The sequence below is a fragment of the Panthera uncia genome (assembly GCF_023721935.1).
Source record: "Panthera uncia isolate 11264 chromosome B2 unlocalized genomic scaffold, Puncia_PCG_1.0 HiC_scaffold_24, whole genome shotgun sequence".
Classification (NCBI taxonomy): Eukaryota; Metazoa; Chordata; class Mammalia; order Carnivora; family Felidae; genus Panthera; species Panthera uncia.
This window is the reverse complement of record NW_026057580.1, coordinates 41650466-41671363: the sequence shown is the minus strand read 5'-3', so window position 1 is coordinate 41671363 and position 20898 is coordinate 41650466. Positions and strand designations below refer to the sequence as shown.

At 37.4% G+C, this 20898-nt stretch overlaps 1 protein-coding gene across 1 annotated transcript in view; it reads left to right on the top strand.

Moving 5' to 3' along the window:
* ELOVL4 (ELOVL fatty acid elongase 4) overlaps window positions 1-8984 on the top strand; it is a 32692-nt gene extending 23708 nt beyond the window's left edge. Inside the window, exons 3-6 of the mRNA XM_049653927.1 lie at window positions 1154-1234; window positions 2592-2763; window positions 3791-3918; window positions 6935-8984. Coding sequence (XP_049509884.1) covers window positions 1154-1234; window positions 2592-2763; window positions 3791-3918; window positions 6935-7210 — 657 coding nt within the window. The 3' untranslated portion in view covers window positions 7211-8984. The remainder of the gene's footprint in view (window positions 1-1153; window positions 1235-2591; window positions 2764-3790; window positions 3919-6934) is intronic.
* The last annotated feature ends 11914 nt before the right edge of the window (window positions 8985-20898 follow it).

The window sequence follows — 20898 nt, the reverse complement described above, 5'->3', positions numbered from 1 at the left end:
TACTAAAGTCAGCTTGTAATTCCCCAGGGTTATTGGAAATTAAGAAATTAGAATGTGTAAAACCATCATGTAATATTGTACCCCAAGATAACCGTTAGCTACTCTAAAAGGTAAATTTTGTATTATTGACATTTTTCATGTTTGGATAACAAAAATATGAAATATACAGAAAGTATAGAACAGTTGTTTTAAAATGGAATTTTGAAGCAGACACACTAGATTCCAAGATAACCCTTATTAACTGTTCTGACACTAAAAGTTATTTAACTTTTCTGAGACTCATTTTCTCCATCTGTAAAATGGGAATAATACCTGCCTTCTAGGTCAGAAATCAGTGAAATAATTTTTGATAGTGTTGCCACATACTAAATAGTCAGTAAATAGTTGCTGTTGTTTATAATTCTTATTCAGCAGTTTCAGATTTGGTAACAGATTAAAATATGCAGGTGTAAAATACTGATTTCAAGTGAAATCCTATTACATTATGTCATTATATTTTGGGTTGCAACTAAAATGAGTTAACTGTTACACACTGTTAATCATCATATACTTTTCTGGTCACCAGCAAATGCTCCCTGACATTCTGGAAAGAAATCCTAAAGGCTAGATCGACACAGGCATTTTTTAAGTTGTAAGAGTGGAAGGATTTTGTTTCCAAAGAGACTCCTTATTAAAAGTCTGTATGAACCCAGAGAATGGGAGTGGTGAGGTTAGGAAAATAAACAGTACTCTTTTAAAGAAATCTTTGACAACTTAGCCTATAGAATCTCAACTTCATAACAATTTTTATTTAACTTAGTTAGATACTTTGACCTCATTTGTTAGATAAAAACCACTCTGGAGCAAGAAATCAGTGTCACGCTTAGATCTGAGTCATAGTTAATCAAAAATTCTCTTAATATTATAAAGTAGATAGATTTGAAGCCTCAGTCAATGAGTTACTGGTGATTTTTAATTTAGATTTCAATTTGAGAGTAACTTGACACACAGCAAATTTTAGAAATTCTAATACATTAAATGTTTAATGCATTTGAATTTTTTAGACAATATGGCTTTTTAAAATAATTTGAAAGGTTGCATATTGTATTTAGAGTTTTTAAAATTCTGTATCTACTAAAACTTTACTTTAAATATTATTCCCCTTTTTTTCCAGTTATTCATGGGATCATATAATGCAGGATATAGCTATATTTGCCAGAGTGTGGATTATTCTGATAATGTTCATGAAGTTAGGGTAAGTACATTAAAAATACCATTCGTCAGTAGAAGTGGGTTTAATTTTATAATCTCCACTCTGAAAATGTACTTTTGTAGAGTGGCAAAAGTGGATAGGATTGTGGTATGTCAGTAAAGCTGTGCGTTTCTTTAAAAGCATATAACTGAAAATATTTTCATGTCCCATTTGGCTGTGGGAGAGTGCATTTGTTCTGGATTACCAGAATGCAGTACTTAGAAAATTCCATGTTTAGTGTAAAGATGACATTTTGGAGTTTTGTTGGTTCAAGTCAAGAATAGAAACTTATAAAGAGAGTCTAATTCATTTGTTAAGAGCCTGAGGGAAAACAAATGTTTTATAAACTATGTAATGTTTAGTAAATTAAGCATAGCACAATCTGTATAGGCATAAACTCAGTTTTTATTATATTTGCAGAAAAATAAAGCATTGATAATATAATGTTACCATATTTTACTTTCCAGTCACCTCTGACACACAAAAGATTTATAAACAGTTCAGTTATGTACTGTCTTCTTTGTTGTTGGTACATAGGATACATAACAGAGAAAATACCTAATATAAAAAAAGTTGAGTCTAGGTTACTATTATAGTAGGGTTCTTGCAAAATATTTTAAAACATTTACAGAGGTCACCTCTCACTGGATCCTTGGATCCTTAATCTCAGCATGTAACATAATCTTTCTGCACCATCTGGTGTCTTAATTAGAGCCCAGGAAAAGAAAAGACTTATTCATGTAAGTAGGATTATATTTATGACCTAGGAAATATTTGTTACTTTAGTTCGTTTGTTTGTTTCAACTCACTGCTTTAAAGATTTTACTGCCTAATACTAAATGCTATGATTAGGTATTTACTTTGTTGCACATGTTAAAGTGCCAGACAGACACTAACAGAGACAGGAGCTACCCAAATATACTTGCAAGAATATCTGAAGTTTAGTATAGGCTAAGCATGAACATCTGAAATAACCTTTACAAAGTAACTATCTCTGTTTCTCTACCATATTGAAAAACAGTAGTGTGAAGGTGTTTACGGCTCTGTGTTCAGCAGTTTGGTACTTCAGGTCATCTCACTATGTAGCAGACTAGAAATTTTCTCTAAACTGTTGCCACTGTGTAGATATAGCCTTGGACCCTTTCTTTCTCATCTCCCCTGCCCGCCCCCCCACCACCCCACCCCCAACGGAGAGATGCCTAGGTTTCACACCTACTTAGGCAAAAATGATTCTATGCCTCATATATTTTGTGCAATGAAGATTGTTTAGGACTAAGAATGAATAGAAAGCCATATAATACAGTGTCACTCTGGTGTTTATAACATGCTCCCCCCCCCCCCTTTTTTTTTTTTTTTACAGATAGCTGCTGCTCTGTGGTGGTACTTTGTATCTAAAGGGGTTGAGTATTTGGACACCGTATTTTTTATCCTGAGGAAGAAAAACAACCAAGTCTCTTTCCTTCATGTATATCATCACTGTACAATGTTTACACTGTGGTGGATTGGAATTAAGTGGGTCGCCGGGGGACAAGGTGAGCATTTTCAGGAACATATCTGCATATATTAAGTTATATAAATGTGTTGTGTGGAAAAGTAATTATAAGCTGGAAATTTGACTTGGTCTTTAACTTACTTTCATGGTTATTTCTGTGTTAATTTCATTTTAAAGAAATTTGAACAAAGTGAAGCTTTAGCTTTTTATCTGTGGCTACTTAAATTCCTAAAGATTTGTCTCAGAGATAAGCATAAACTAATCTTAAATGTGGCAAATGATATTTTGATAAGCAATTGTAGTTGTTCTGATTCAAAGGGTACTAAGCTGTAACTCCTGAGTTTGAAGGTTCCGTCTCCAGTCCAAGCCCAGAGCCCATTCCTGCTCTAAAACAGGCCTTAAATTAACCTGTTGGATCTTACTCAAAGGAAATCATATATAGCCTTGTTAAAGAGGATCTGAATTCACAGTTTGTCCAAGATCTGTCTTCAGCTTTTCAGATGCAGATTGAAAATGATTTACATCACTGAGCTGGAAACAGACTATTGCTGTATTGGAGACCCAGGGTACTGGTCATTACAGTAGTACAGTTCACCTTCTATTTTCATTTAAAACTGTTAGGAAAGTAAGAAATAAGTACGATTTTTTCATAGATATATTTATGGGCACATCTAAAGGCAATAATGAGGCTTTAAAAATCTGCTTATACAATTACATGTACCATGACTTTTTTCCCCAAGCATGAAAAATAATATAGGTAGTAGTTCTATATTAGGGCATACTGAAGCCACTGGGGTGCTCCATTTGGAACCTTGCCACTTTGAAAATCCTTTGCATTTGAAGAACACTCATTTTTTTAATATGCTAAAAGCCTGAGTCTAAACTTTAAAAATACCTAGCATGATCTGAAGAGAAATGTTTTCCGTTAGTACTACTTTACAATTTTTTATTCCTAATCTGTACCCAAGATTAAATGTTAAAAAATAATGTGGATTCATTTATTTTATGTTCAGATGGTTTATTGCCTACTAAAGTTTTCTGTATCTTGTGATTCTGTTTTTCTGAAGCATTTTTTGGAGCACAGCTGAATTCCTTCATCCATGTGATTATGTACTCATACTATGGGTTAACTGCATTTGGCCCATGGATTCAGAAATATCTTTGGTGGAAAAGATACTTGACCATGTTGCAGCTGGTGAGTAAAATGCTTCTAAAGTTTCTTGTGGTGAAACACTGAAAATGTTTGAATTTACTAATTTTAAATGCAGTTTTTTTTAATGTTTATTTATTTTTAGAGAGTGCGAGTGGAGGAGGGGCAGAGAGAGGTTAGACACAGAATCCGAAGCAGGCTCCAAGCTCTGAGCTGTCAGCACAGAGTCCAACACAGGGCTTGAACTCAAGAACTGCGAGATCATGACCTGAGCTGAAGTTGAATCTTAAATGACTGAGCCACCAGGCACCCCTGAATTTACTAATTTTAAAGGGCTAAGTTATCCTCGACAACTTTCTGTTACAAAGTCGACTTTCTCTGTGCTCTAGATGTGAGAGTTGAGGCTGCTTAGCTCTGAGCTTCTTGTTCATAGACCTAGTTGTCACTGCCACTAACTTTTAAGATACTCTTAAAAAGCTAAACACAACTCTGGTCTCTCTAAGAGAAATGTTCGAAGTACATCATGAAGTACATAAACTCATATATGACCAGAAAAATAGTGTAACTTCTTTCTCAGGTGATTTTTTTCTAATTTAAAATGTTACTATTACCTCTCTTCATCCTGCCCTTGCTTGAATTTTGTTTTCTGTTCCATTTTTCAGTCCTTTTAACAGAGCCCATACGTTTAGAGAATGAAAGTTGAGGAGAAGGTACAGAACCAAGGAAGGGGTGGGGTAAAGGAAGGGAATAAGGACAAGAGAACTCCTCTTAATTCCCTAACACATAGTCCTTAGAGAGCAAAGCTAGGTTTTTTCAAATGCTAGCCTTTAGAGGCGACAATTTTCAGCACATATGCCTAGTGGGACTTCTTGCAGCATCTGGATATATCAGTGAAACATTCAGAGAGAGGCGCTAGCCCAGTAATCAAACTGGAAATCCAACACCAACCTGATAGCTATTCTTCAAGCCTTGGAATTTATTATAATTTGCTGTAATCATAGCATGTACACAATTTATCAGTGGAATCACATTTGGAAATATTATTCATCTCTGCTTTAAGTTGCTAAACAGTTGGCTGGCCGAACAGGAAACACAACTTTTGGGGAATGCTGGGTGTGAAAGATTCATTTGTAACTAAAATGCTGCAGGAGGCTTCCTCCAGTTTATGTTTAAGCTGTTTATATAGTTTGTGTAATTCATTTTTCTCAGTCATCAGTAAATGGTCACAAGAAAATGAAGAGATGACAGAAGTCATCTGAACTTTGTATCTATTTTGTTGGAGTCTTCACCACAGTCTCCTTGAGTAATGCCACACTTGATCATACCTATACACATACATACTCTTTTGGTGACTTAGGTTCTAAGAACCAGTGTGAAATCAAAACTTCTTAAAATCTGGATTTTGTCCTAGAGAATTTAAAGTTCTTTAGTCTGATATAAATTTAGGGCTTACATGGAATAAATTATTTTAGTAATATTTATATAATAATTAACTTAGATAGTGCTGTGCTTAAAAGAGAAACCACAATTGCCCATTCCAGATAGGATGTTAATTTTGTGAAAAGCACAGTATTTTCAAACCAGAAGTTCTCATAACAGTCAATCATATCAGTTAATCTTATAAAAAGCTAACCCTTGTTAGCACTATGGAATTCATAATTCTTCCACTGAGAGTCATTCATTTATTGATATATTGGAATTTAAACTGATTTGCCTTATCTGAATTAAAAAGCTTCTTAATTTTTGGCTTTTCTTCTTTTATTTTTATTCATTTATTTTATTTTAAAAATTTCTTTTTTTTTTTTTTAACATTTATTTTTGAGAGACAGAGACAGAACATGAGCAGGGGAGGGGGACAGAGGGAGAGGGTGACACAGAATCCAAAGCAGCCTCCAGGCTCTGAGCAGTTTGTCAGCACAGAGCCCAACACGGGGCTCAAACTCACGAGCTGCAAGACCACGATCTGAGCCGAAGTTGGACACTTAACCACCTGAGCCACCCAGGCGCCCCTGGCTTTTCTTCTTTTAAAAACTTTCAAGGTTAGGGGTGCCTGGGTGGCTCAGTCGGTTGAGCATCTGACTTCAGCTCAGGTCATGATTTCGTGGTTTGTGATGTTCGAGCCTCACATCGGGCTCTGTGCTAATAGCTCAGAGCCTGGAGCCTGCTTTGGATTCTGTGTTTCCCTCTCTATCTGCCCCTCCTCCACTCACACTCTATCTCTCTTTCTCTCTCTCACTGTCTCTCAAAAATAAATAAACATTAAAAAAAAATTTAAAAACTTTTAAAGTTGAAAGTGATTCTCTCTTTTTGCACTTATTCTCAAATATCTACTAAATTTTACTAAAAATCTTAGTTTGTAAAGGATAGTGTTAATTCAAATGCAGTTTTACCTGTGTGCTATTTTGTAAGAAATAAAAAACCCTTTTGGTAGTTTCAATTTTAAAAGGATTTGTACCAGCTTACAGTTTTGTGGAAAGAAATTAGTTAAAATGTGAGAAGAAAACAAATATCAAAAAGGGCATACGGTACTACTTACTTTATTCTTTTAGGCCATTGATATTCCCTCTCATTAACAACATTATTCAGCATTATCCAACAAATACTCATTGAATCCAGACCCTGTGCCAAGGACTCAGGAATCCTCAGGGAGCAACACATAGCCTTACCCTCTGGAGTTATATACTAGTGGAAAGATGGACAACCAAGAAGTTAAGAATTCCAGATAGGTTTAATTGTTTTAAAGAAGAAAGTGCACACAAAACAAAAACCCTGATGAATGGGATAGAGAGGGCCAGCTGGATGGAGGTACTTTGTAGCAGCAGGAAAAACAACAAAAAAAGTCAGGAAAAGAAAAAGAAAAAAAACAAAAAGGCAGGAAGCCCTTCCTGAGGGAAGGAGAGGGAGCTGGAGTTGGGTGTGGGAGCCCGAGAGCTATTAAACTTTGAACAGTGTGGCAAGATTAGGCCCTATCTTAGCCAGGCAGAAGATCCTGGTGTTGTTAAAAGTTATTTACTATTTGCAGTAAATGTATCCTGCATCGTGGTTTTGTTTTGTTTTTCAGGTTCAGTTCCACGTGACCATCGGGCACACAGCACTGTCTCTGTACACTGATTGCCCCTTCCCCAAATGGATGCACTGGGCTCTCATCGCCTACGCAATCAGCTTCATATTTCTCTTTCTTAACTTCTATGTTCGGACATACAAAGAGCCTAAGAAAGCAAAAGCTGGAAAAACAGCTGTGAATGGTATTTCAGCAAATGGTGTGAGCAAATCAGAGAAACAACTAGTAATAGAAAATGGAAAAAAGCAGAAAAATGGAAAAGCAAAAGGAGAGTAAATTGAACTGGGCCTTAACTGTTGTTGACAGTGAGGAAGCTCCCATTTCATATAAAATTTCAGGGAAAAAGAAGCAAATGAGGGTTTGGGGTGGGGAGAAAAAGACAAATGTGCTCTATGTATTAGTAACCTTTAGATAGAGTAAAGTGTTAAATACAATATCCGGATGTTTTATTTATGAAGTTTTATTTTAAACATTTTTTTTATTAGCCTTGATGTTGTCCAGACCAAAGCAATCATTATGTGACTTGGGAGGCTCTCCCTCTGTTCACATCTGTTGTCTAATGCATGAGATTTTTCATGTATCTTATATACAGTCATTCTTCAGTCTGATGATCACAGAAACACAGTATGAATTTTTTGGCTAAATTATTATTGCCTACTGATGAAAATCAGTTATCTAACATTTTCTGGTCCAAAGCTGGAACTGTAGATACTTTAAAATTTGCACATTTGGATTCATTTGCTGACTGGAATGGTCGAATCTCTCCACCTCTAGTCTGAATATACCCTTTTGGTTGTAATTAAATTAAAAAAATCTGATGATCTCTGTAGACTCTTAGAGGCTTGATGATGATGGTGTTGGTGAAAATAAGAAAGAATTACAATAAAAGCCTGTCTAGCGACCCAAAGGTCACCATGACTTGCGGCACAAATCACTGTGGGAAACAATTTTTGTGATGAAAAGGCAGCCTTTTAATACTCTTGTTACTATCAGAAATATATTATGAAAATTAAGATTATTGTCTGATTGGAACATGAAACAACTCATGTCTTTATTAGTAACATCACAAAAGAGTTACACTTATGTGCTGTTAGAAGAGAGTATGTTGATTTTTATCAGGCTTTCCTTGTTTTGATTTGTGGCTGTTACCGATTTTTCATATGTGGAAATATACCTACCTCTTATGTTGGAAAGAACATTTAAAATTAAATAAATTTTAATTAAAAAATCAAGGAGTCCTCTAATGTAAATTTTAATAACTTTCGAATCCGCTAGTATTTTTTTTGCGTTTTTTACAAATAGCATACACCCAATTTTTCGTGAAACGATCCTTCTCTTTCAATGTGTTTAATTTTGGAGTGATATTTTCCTTGTGACAAAGTTGCAAGATCTTATTTATTAACTAGATATGAAGTGTATACCCATCTTGGGGCAATATTCTTGACTCCTTGGTGCTAAAGATCATTAAATTTAGTGTGTGATTGTTATAAGGTGTTAATTGTTAAGACACAAAATGAATAAAAGTAAGAGTAGTCAGAACCAGAAAATTAAATTTGCTGTTGACAAATAAAGTGTTTTATGTAATATAAATGAGCAACTGGAAATAGACTAGGAAAGAGACTTGTACATTGTCTTATTGCATAGGTTGAATTGGTAGGGGATGTTGACCAGGGATCATTATTGAAAGAGAAAATGTGACAAAAAAAAAAAAGCATGAATATTTTAACTATCTCAACATGTCAAAACTGCATGGTGCAGGATGTATGCTGTTTGTGCAGACAAACTATTTCAGAATATTTTGTAAACTATAACATATTTATTGTGCATTAAAGTTACCCACTTTTTCCCCCAAAGGCATGCAGTCATGAGAAATACAGAATATTTGCAAAACTTTTAATAGTTTGGCCTGAGAGGATTCAACACCTTTGTCTTTGCTGCTTGGTGTGGAATGACTGGAGACTTGTAAATCTTTGTGAACATTCTGTACTGCTTCCCCAGACCTATTCATTCCCCGCTACCTGATTTCAGCACAATAAATATACTACTGCTGTGGGAAAAAATGATTTTTTTCTGTTAATCAGTTTATTACGTAAATTATCTGCTAAATATTTATTTGATTCAGTTGTTAGTATTCTGAATTCTCTTCCACTGCCAATTACTAATGTAGAAAAGAAGTGAAATTAGAACTTGGGTGCCTAAAACTTCTGGTGAAAAGCTTCTTTTTTTATTGTGGCATTTTTTACTGTAAAAATTAGTTGCCTTTGGAAGAGCTTTTGGATCCAGACATAAAACATACCATTTTCTTCTAAATTATCCTTCCATTTGTTGCTTCAAATGTTAGCTTAACACTTTTTCATGCTGCGGGGTTTTTTGGTTCCAAAAATAAAGTGGAGGAGCTCTTGTGTTCTTACATTAGATCATTCAGCTCTTTCTACACTTTATAAGATTCCTTATCTAGGATGACTTTAAGATGTGATGTGCAGCCGTTCTGGTAGCTTTCCTAATTTCTCAGTCATCACACTGAGTTGCATGCCTCATACCTAAAATCAGGGGAGGAGGATTGCATCCTCTTCTGGGTAAAACTTTGTCACTAACGAAAGAAATGTTTTCTTATGCAGAAAACAGAAGTTTTTAATGTTTGCAGTGGCTAGCAATACCTTAGGCATGCGACAGTGCATTTTCCTAGTATAATCAGTGACTGCATCTCTTCTTTTTTCTCTTTTCTGTGATACTCTTGACTCTGTTTTTCTGATGGACACTGACTGATGACTAGTTTCAGCTGTAGCACCATTAATTTAGTCATTCTCTGTTTCTCCCCACACGCTTCCTAGGTATTCAAAAATATTTTCATATGGATTTTTACATTCACATTTTAGAACATGGAATGTAGTGTTTGTAGTTTATTAGGAACATTTTAACTTACAGATTTATTCCATGTATGCAATTCATATGTGAAATGAAAGAGAACATAGAGGTGGAAGTGATTTTTGCTGCCCGGTCCATCTGATAATACAACAATCCAGGCATTACATATTGACAGTTGGGACCCGACTTTTGAATCTCACCTTGATGAGAATGTGACAGCATGCCGAACTGTCCCGCTCTCTCAGCTCTTGCCTTGTTGTAGCCTGAAGTTCAGCCAGCTGAATTCCTGGCACTGTCCTTATCGAGAAAAAGACGGCTACAGACTGTGTAGGAGGGCAAGTGCTTACTACAGACCTGCGTGACATAGACTGGGATCCTGCTGGATGGTGGCTAAGGCTGCAGAGCTGAGGTTCTGAGCTACTCCCCCAGGAACATAACACCCGCCTAATAGATGGTTCACCTGCCCCTCAGCATGCAAGCAGTTTTGGCAAATCACCTTGGAAAGCAAGTTCTTAATAGTGTATTTTAGAACCCATGCTTAAGCTTTGGTATTTTAGGCTGATGCTATCTGAACCAGAAAAATAGTTATGAAAAGGCAGAGAAGTGTAAACAAATTTTTTTTAAAAAGTTTTTAAAAAAAGTTTTAAAACACTACAGATCATGTAAGTATTAGAAGTTAGTTTTCCTGGGGTGCCTGGGTGGCTCAGTCGGTTAAGCGGCCGACTTCGGCTCAGGTCATGATCTCACAGCCCGTGAGTTCGAGCCCCGCATCGGGCTCTGTGCTGACCGCTCAGAGCCTGGAGCCTGTTTCAGATTCTGTGTCTCCCTCTCTCTGACCCTCCCCCGTTCATGCTCTCTCTCTGTCTCAAAAATAAATAAACGTTAAAAAAAAAATTAAAAAAAAAAAGTTAGTTTTCCTAATTCTCTCTGGAATTTCCTAATTTCCCTCCTAAATTATAGAGGGAAGGCACACCTGTTAAGTTTAAAAATAGGAGGCTATAACACAACTATGTTCCTGAAGGGGATTCAAAGGGATATGTTAAAAATTATAATTGACGTATAGAACTATTACCAGATGAAGACTAAGATTCTAAGATTCTGGAATATATCACTAACAGAGTATGTGAGTTATGAAGAAGGTGGTCAACAGCTGTCTTTAGATGGCGATTCGTTAATAGGAGTTTTAGGTTTGTAAAGGATGATATGAGATACAACTTGGTGTTCTTTTGCACTTATAACTCTAGGTTTTCCTTTGAGAAAATAAGCTTTTTTCTACCTGTTTAAAAAAAAAAAAGCCTAGAACTTAGGTCTTTTCTCTTTGTCTTTTTCATTTTACCACATGAAAGCATGTTTACATGTCCACACGTGAACAAATTTCCTTCATACTTTTATTCCTTCAAGATCCATCTGGTCTTAAATAGAAATACAACAGAACTTTTTCTCTTTTTCTCCTTCTCATAGGTGAGGTTCTCCAAAGGATTGTGTCCTTAAAGTAGTATCTCCTTTGAGAATAAATACATGCTGAAACACATCACTTGATAACTATCTACCTAATTATAATAATCTCATGCAGCTATCAGAAGGTCACATTGTAATCAAACATCTACACAGGACATACACAGAGAATATGTCCAAATTAAAAGCCATTCTAAAACTAAAAAATCTTGGAAGGTTTAAATAATCTAGCCATTTCTAAAAAGATAGGGTCTGGATATTATTGGGTATTTCCCAATTTAAATACAAGACTATGAGTTGTAAAGAGAATTTGTCAGTCCTCATGCATATTCTGTATACTCTATCAGTCTCCAGGAACCCCTGGATCCCTTTTCTGCAATTTTAGAGAAGCCAGTTAGGTTACTTCTTTCCTCAGTTTTAAAATTTTTCTTTGAATTTGCCTTTGGGAAAAAGCATCCAATTGAAATTCCTTCTTTGTCATCCCTGATGCATCATATTTAAACTGAGTTTCTCCTCCCTGTGAGGAAGCTATCCTAAGAACCAGTCTTTCAAGAATAATGATTAGTTAGCTATTTGGTAATGAGAGGGTGGTAGGTTACGAGTCTTGCACAGGAGGTAGCATTATGTTAGTGACACTCATACCTCACCTTTGAAAGTGGCTTGTGTTCTAATTTTTTAATAAATCTGGGAATCAAATACAACATTTACATTTTTATAAGCATATTATATAGTTAGGGTATATCAGTTGTACATATACGGTTAGATTCTAAATATTTTTTGAGGTCAGTCCTCACAGTGAAAATGTAATAAAGATGTCATATGGTCACAAAAGAACAAATAGCTGTGCTTCAAAGCTGTATTTATTCACCAACATTTAAGTGTTTTCGTTATGTTTGAATTATTACTGTCAGCCCTTATGAAAGTGGGGTCTGGTCTTTTTTTCAGAAAGAAAAGGAGTATGGGAACACATTTCTAATTTCTAGTTGTATTTGAGATTTTGAGTTTATATCTTAGAATCTACCCTAAATACTACTTGAGAAATCCAGCAACCATCTTTAGATTAGTGTGCTAGATATTTATTGGTTCTATGAATCCATTTCTATCCCCTCAATACATCTCCCTTCTTCCCTCCCCCGGTCTAAAGAACTAAAAATTACACTTCTCAGATTCCCTCACAAATTTAGGTTTTATCAACATGCAGCACTCGTGAAATTTTTGGAAGGTAGAAGGGAGGTGGATGTCATCCTTCTGGAGAACATAATTATATAAATGGGCTCCTTACAGATACAAGTGTTGGCAACAGCTGAATTACATGTTCCACTATCTTGACACCATTTTTGTAAATGCAGGCAGTGGTAATAGTGATAATGATCATGGAAGATGTGGTCTTACAAATTTGAAGTTAAAGACTAGGGGTGGCCTCTTGACTCATTCCTCCAAGTTACCAATAATCTTATAAGCATCTAATCCTTTGAATTAAAGCACTCTGCTTGAAATACCTAGTGGTATCTATTTCATGCAGTGAACCTTGCCTAATTTAGTATTCAGCACCAAAATTTGATCAGGAAATAGACTGCCAAAGATAATAATATGAAATTGGTTATCTGACCTGTTTGAGTTTACAGGCAGTGATAACTTAATGACCACTGGGAAATGCAATACAGTTTTCCATGTAGTGAATAGCTGAATTTTCACCTATGGCCACCTACAATGAAATAGTTATTGCAAGACAAGATATTGGCCGAATAAGTGGTAGCTACATTGTAGTATTGTGATGGAAATGAGAAATATAAATAAAGATTTAAGTGAGATAGTTGCCTCTGATTGCCCTGCAGAGTTTATAGGAAAAAAAAAATTAGCTTGTGTCTTAAATTCTTGGCTGCCCTTTAAGGACCTGTTATATCTTATAGGTACAGATCTGAAACATCTTAAAATAAGATCCAAAGGTTGATCCAAAGTGGGTTGCAAAATTACAACTTCAGTTCACAGCCTCAATAGTTTTCTAAGTGAAAATTGTGGCATTAATTGAAAACAGGGCCAGGAGGGGGAGGGACCCAAAGAATTGAAATGGGGACACATAGATAGATTTGGATGAAACTGCAAACCTGAATCTCTCAATCCTATTAAATATCCCTGGCCAAGAAAAGCAGTCCCTCCTCCATTGTCAGATGACCTTAGTTTTTCATTGCTTGAGATCCTGTAATGACTTGAACCAAGGTAGTTACCTTCCAAGAGGATGCTGATCTTCCTTAGGGCTGCCTCTTATTCTCTCAGTGCCATCAGATCTGTAAAGATAATTTTAACACAGGATGCCTCAGGGGGAAAGTTCAAAATCTACCCTGGGAGGAGGTAGTTTAGAATGATAGGATTTGGCTAATTTCCACCTGCAGAAATGTGTAGGAATAGAAAGAGTGCCAAGTAAAGTAGAAAGAAACATACCTTTAGATTGGACTGAAATTATTCATACAGGTGCATTTACCAGACATTGTTAATTTAAGGATATAGCTCAACAGTGAGAAGCAGCTTTTAACTAAAGCCTGAAATCACTGGTGGCCTACACTAAAATGAGATATATGTTAGAAATTCACTGGAATAATGTGAAGGAATGAATCCAAAGGCTTAAGGCATAAGGAATGTTGCAGATGATTTATCATGTGCAACCCACTTGACCACCCCCCCCCCCCACTATGTTTGAGAAATACGTAGGTAAATGTACATTGGTAATAGGTCTTTGAAAAAATCCTGTAGTGGCTGTTTTCCATAAGCTGAGGACTATAGAGAGGAAAACTTTTCCCCCACCTTCTTAGGTTAGTGACTGAGGCTTGTGAATTATTGACAAAAGACAAATTAATAGGGGGAACGTTTGTAACTTCTATTGATACTAGTATTTTTTTTAATATTTATTTATTCTTGAGAGAGATAGAGACAGAGCACGAGTGGGGGAAGGACAGAGAGAGAAGGGGAGACACAGAATCCGAAGCAGGCTCCAGGCTCTGAGCTGTCAGCACAGAGTGCAATGCGGGGCTCGAACCTCACGAACCATGAGATCTTGACCTGAGCTGAAGTCAGAAGCTTAACCGATGGAGCCATCCAGGTGCCCCGATACTAGTGTTTTTAATTTTATGTGCATGGAGCTTCATGGAAAAGAAGTGAAAAACTCAAAGAAGTGGTTAGTTAGCCTTATAGACTTGTATACCATTTTAACAAAAGGCAGTAAATTGTGGAAAAGTGACTAGACAAGGAAAGGGAGTCTGATAAATTGTGGGAAAGTGAGTAGGGAACATATGGGGGAAACTAATGGTAGATAAGGGTTATTCCAAAAACATTGTTTATGCAGACTCATCTCAGTGCCATCACTGTTTCCAGTGATAAGGGTTGTTCTCTATCTCTTGATACAGTTTCACACATTTATGCCCTGCTGTTAGGCAGGTAGAGGGAGGACAAAGAGCTGTTCTGGTGCTTGCTTTTTCTCAATTGCCTTCAGTTCAAAAGAATCTTTATGTCATGGTTGTATATTTTCAAGTGACATATTCTGATCTCCTTCAGAATAACAAGGAAGGGGGATGCTGTCTCTGAAATGGGCTCCCTGACTTCAGTAGGAATGAAGGCATTATTCATTGCTAGAGGCCAAATGGCAGTACTTAAATGCCAGAGATGAAGTGGACTTGGTTACAGTACTGGGCAGAAAAGTCAGAGTGGTTATTAGAATGGCTTAGTAGCATGAGTATCTATGATGGTGGCTAATTTATTATGATGCCTTTAGGACTGAAATAGGCAACCTACTAAAGTCCTACTTGATCTGTATACCTGACTCTAAAGTTACTGAACACAGTTTGAGTCAACACAATAGCACAGCCCCTCCTGAGTCACTTCATAGACCCAAAGATCCTTAAGTGAAGGAAATGTTGGGTTCCTTTGAGGAAATTTTCTGTGATGATGTCACAAGGATGTACTATAAATCCTCATCCTAGCTTTCACCAAAAGGGAAGGGAAATAATCAGACTTTGGGAGCATTACTGGTACATTGAGCTGATGCTGATTATTAGGTGTCCAAATTTTTGCTGTGGTCACCAATCAAAATGGAGGCTTATGGAGGCCAGGTGATAAGTGCAGTTTGGGCCAGAGTCCTTGTCACAATAGACCCAGTGGGTTCCTAAACTTACTCTCTCCAGTTCCTGAATGTATTTTTAGATTAGACATACTTAGCTTCTAGCTAAATATCCACATTATTTCCCTGTCTCATAGATAGGGCTAGTATGATATGAAGACCCAAGTCAAAGCACAAAAAATGTAACCACCTTCTTAAAACAGTGGACCAAAAGTAGTGTCACATTTCTGGGTGAAAGTCAGAGGTTCATGCCAACATCAAAGTCATGGAAGATTCAAGGGTGATGATTACTTATCAGACACCCATTTAACTTTCCTGTTTGACTTGAGTAGAAATCGGAGTCTTGGAGAATAACAGTGGATTATCATCAACTTAATCATGTAATTCCAAGTTCAATAGCTGTTCTAGATATACTCAAATAACTGAAGCAAATCAATGTAATTTTGGCATTTGATATTCTGCAACCAAGCTATTAAATGTTTTCTTCTCCTTTCCAATAAAGATATTACAGAAGAAGCTTCTTTCACCTGTATTCCCTCATGGTCCTGCCTCAGGGCAATATTAACTATTCAGTATTCTTTAATAATCTAGGAACCTTGTTTGTCTCATCATGTGAGAAGACACTGCTTTGGCCCATCATGTGACCGCATTTGGTGAGTAGGAGGTAGCAAGTGGCATAGATTCTTTGGTAAGGAACATGTATGCCAGAGGGTGGGAGGGGAAAATAACCATAAACTCAAGGGCCATGACATCAGTAAAGTCTTCAGTGGTCCTGTGGTCTATAACAGATTGAGACGTTTCCTCCTCAGGGAAAGACAATTGCTACATCCATCACTGTTAAAGAAGTGAATTTCTTAGGCTCGTAAATCTCACTGGGCTTTGGAAACAACATATACACATTTCAGGGTACTGCTTTGACTCTCTTATCAAGTAACCCATAAGGCTGCTAGATCTGAATAAGGCCAGAGTAAGAGAAGGCTTTGTTACTACTATGGACTACAGTGCAAGTTATTTTGCTATTTGAGCCTTAAGATCCAATAGATCAAATGGTGCTTGAAGTGCCTGGCAGAAAGCAATCCTCTAGGGGCCTCTGCCAAGACTTGATTTAGAATTACAGTTTAGAGCAAAGCCATGGCCTATTCTCCATATAACTATTCTTTTAAGAAACATATCCTGGGTTGCTTCTGGACCACAGTAGAAGTTTGTGTATCTGACCATGGAATATCAAATTATCATGTAAGCTAAGCTGCTTACATGGATTGGGTGTTATCTGATCCACCATGTAATAAACTAGGGCATGAACAGCAGCACTCTTTCATCAAGTAGAAGGTTATGAAGACACAGGTAAATGGCAAGATCAGTGCCTAAGACTACCATTGCATCACTCCTGAAGCATTGCCACTTCTCCCTCAACCCACATGTTTGACCTCTTGAAAGTTGCTATGAAATGTTGGCTGATTGTATTTTCACACCTCTGATTCATTTTGCCTTGTTTTGTGTCCTAGGATACTGATCCATATAGGCACTGAATCACCTTGTCTTCCTTGCCAGCTGACTTCCAGTTGGGTGCAATGAGTAGAAGATCAACAGGTAGATGTATAGAGTGGCTAGGACATCCATTCTGTGCTCTCTCCCTACTTAGGTGTTGTATCTCTAGCTCTAGCTACTTCCTTCCATAATCATAGCCCCTACCATAGTTTTAGTTCTCGTTGAGCTCCAGGATCATTGTTTCTCCTCTTGTTTCTTCAGTTCTGAGGATGATAATAACATCACACTCTTGCTAGCATCTAAGTACCTCACTATCCTTTGTTCCTTTAACCTTGCCTATACGTTTGCAAGCAATTCTTTATTAAAGGATATTTATTTAAACCACATGGGATAAATTTTAATTTATGCTGAAACCCTGATTGAGACACTGGAAAAGAAAGTAATTGATCCTGGTTTACAAACTATTCCATATAATATGCAAACACAAGCTGGAAATGGACCATGGCAGCATTACAGCTTTACTTAGGAGTGGCCCTGAGGGATATATTGAGGGAAAATATTACCAATGAAAGGACTTTGGGCAGTACATCTGGTGGCCCACTTTTCCTAGAAGGAAAAATAACCAGTGTTATAAACATAAATTGGCTTTTGGATAATTGATAATGGTTTGGCCAGACGTTCAAAAGCTTGGAAGGGATAAAATTGAGGATTGGTGACAAGAAGTTCTGAGAAGCTCTGGGTATGACATTATTTGTGTTTCATGTAAATGCTTACCAAAGGCACCCACCATAGAAGAGTTTCTCAACAGAGCGACAGAGTGACTGGTTCTATGGTTATTTGTTAGCCTCTTTTCCTAACAACCTCACGTTTGCTCAACGGGTTCATAAACAAAATGAGCAAGGTGCAATGTAATGGGCTGAACGGTGGTCCCCAAAATATCAAGGCCTATCCCTAAAATCTATAAAGGTTTGGGGCAAAAAAGTCTTTTTAGGTGTGATTAAGTTGAAGATCTTGAGGTGAGGCAATAACCCTAGATTATCTAGGTGGTCCCTAAACGCCATTGTCAGTGTTCTTATAATAGATACGATACACAAAACGGAGAAGTGATGTGAAGATGGAGGCAGAGATCAGAGTGATGCAGGTCAGGAATGTTGGCAGCTACTAGGAACTGGAAGAGACAAGGAACAGTTGCTCCTCTAGAGCCTCCAGAAGAGATATGGCCCTGCTGACACCTTGATTTCAGACTTATGTCCTCTAGAACTGTGAGAAAATAAATTTCTGTTGCTTAACCAATTGTAATGCAGTAATTTGTTGCAGAAGCCACAGGAAGCTAATGCATACAGGGAAGGAGGTTGTATCAGAGCTTGAACAGCATGGACTTCTTAGCAAGGCTGATGTGACTAGGACCACTGCTGAGTGCCCAACCTGCCAACAGCAGAGACCAATGCAACCCTTGGGATATGGAACCGTACTTAGAATAGCCAGCCACTTGGTGGCTTCCCATTATGCAAATGGCATCAGTTAATTCCTACTAGAGTAACACTCATTCTGAAATGTACTTTCCAGGAACACCATCCATCTGTGGATTTATTGAATGCTTTATTCAACACAATGGTATACCACATAACATTGCTTCTTATCTGGAAAATCATTTTATAATAAAAGAAATATGACAATGGGCTTAACCCATGGGATTCCAATTATATTTCCATTTATTATTCAAGATAGGCTAACTACCGAAATAAGCAAACTCCGATGAAGGGGTATTAAATAAATACAATAAATTGATAATTAAACAAATTCTATTTCACAAGCCTGTAGAACTCATCAGAGCGGGGCAGTAGAGGTGGAAGGCTCTGCTCCGTGCAGTCATTCAGGGATCCCGAGCCTCCTTCTCTCAACTGGCCTTCTTCATTCAGTCACAGAGATGGGGTTAGAGCGAGATCGCTCAGAGGATTTTATGAAAGGAGTGGCCAAGTTTGGCGGTGACAGTCATCAAATACAACTTAGACTCCATTGGCAACAGCTTACTCAATTACAGCACTTAAGAGCAAGGGATACCGAGAAATGTCATCGAAATGTGTTTCCAGGAGGAACTGTGTTTGTGAGATTCTACCCATTATCTCCAACATACCATATACTCAGACTCGATTCCCCCAGAGCATGTGACCTTTAAAACAGTAAAGTGTTCTATTGAAGACTATTATGACTATAGCGTGAAGATAAGAGTTTGAGAAGCTGGAGTGCTTTCCTACCAGTATATGCTCTGAACCGGTCACAAATGTATGGTACTATTTCCCCCTTAGCCAGAATACTTGGGTTTGGGAAACAAGGGATACATTTGAAAATGGATCTTTTCATTATTACACTTACATGCAACATTAAATGTTTTTTTTGCTTTTTCAACTTCGTGCTGTGTTAGTTTAAAGAGCTGAGTTTCTAAAGAAGGAAAGTCTTTACTAAGGGATACTAAGTTGTGATTTCACTTAACCTGAAGTTGAAACCACCACCTGGAATTTAGGGATTCTTATGCCATTCGGCAAATAGGCAAAGAAGGGAAGACAGTACCAGCTGGGGTAATTGCTGCTGCAAAATGGAGGAAAGGAGGAATATTTTTGCAACCCAGACCTTCTTTGGTGCTTCCAAGTATTCATGTGACCAGTGACAAAATTGACTGAATGCCTTTAGTGATCCCAAGAGACAGGAATATCAAGCGCTCCAACTTTTCAGCTGTAAAGGCACAGGTTACTCTACCATGTGAAGAACCCTGTACAAATCAAGTTATGACTGAGGCAAAACATAACTGGAATGAACCATGGAAAAATTAAGTTAACTGTACTGTTTATGGTTTTATGACCAGTTCTTGCAGAAACACGACCTCGGATAGTTTTGCATATTTTTCTTGCTTTATGTATATGTTTGTATATCTTAGCCAAAAATTTCCCCCTCTCTCTCTTTCTCTTCATACTTGATATAAGGCATATTAATGGTGATAAAGTTTACAATTTACTCTTTAATATAAAGGATATCAAGGGGCACCTTGGTGGCTAAGGCGTCCAACTCTTGATTTCAGTTCAGGTCATGATCTCATGGTTCATGGGTTTGATCCCCACGACCGGGTCCGTGCTGGCAGTGCAGAGCCTGCTTGGGATTTTCTCTCTCTCACTCCCTTCCTGCCCCTCCTTTGCTATCTCTCTCTCTCTCTCTCTCTCTCAAAATAAGTAAATAAACTTAAAAAAAATAGAGGATATCAACGTGGTTTATAACTGACCAAGAAGAGAAATGAACAAGATTACATTGTTGGGTACAGTGACTAGCCTTTGGATCTTTTCTTTTAGGAGACAGTGAGCAAATATTTGTTTTATATGCAGGCCAATTGTACTTTGCAAGATTGGGAAGATGTTGGTTTTGCTCTTATGCTTGTTTGGAAGTTAAACATGGGTAAAAGATTGTGGATGCTGGGTAGCTACACAATGGATCGTGCCCAATACTGCCTGTTGGTACATGGCATTCATTCCCTTCCCCCATATCATACATTGCAAGGGCTGGAGCACTAAAATCCACATTTGCAAACATCCCTGATGTTAGAGCTCTGGAGCTAGTTTATAATATGCTGATGAAATACACTTGAGTGACTGAATTTTTTGGAGAGAGAAGACGGTCCAAACAGCTCAGATGGACTTAACATTGATAGCAGCTGGATCCCATGTTCCAACATTATCATCAGCTTCATTAGTGTGGAAGAGCTGTGAAGTCATCAGTGGTGGTAGCAATGGCAGAAGCAGTTTCCTGACTCTGAATCCCAGTCAAAGGAATGGTTCCTTGGGTTACAAAATATAATGGTGGTCTCTTGATTTCTCTTCTCTGGATTCACATCATTATGTAAGCACATAATTTCCTCTGTTAAAACCCTTTCTGCTTCGGGGCACCTGGGTGGCTCAGTCAGTTGAGTGTCTGACTCTTGATTTTGGCTCAGGCCATGATCCCAGGGTCGTGGAATTGAGCCTACATCATGGAGCATGCACACGGCTTAAGATTCTCTCTTTCC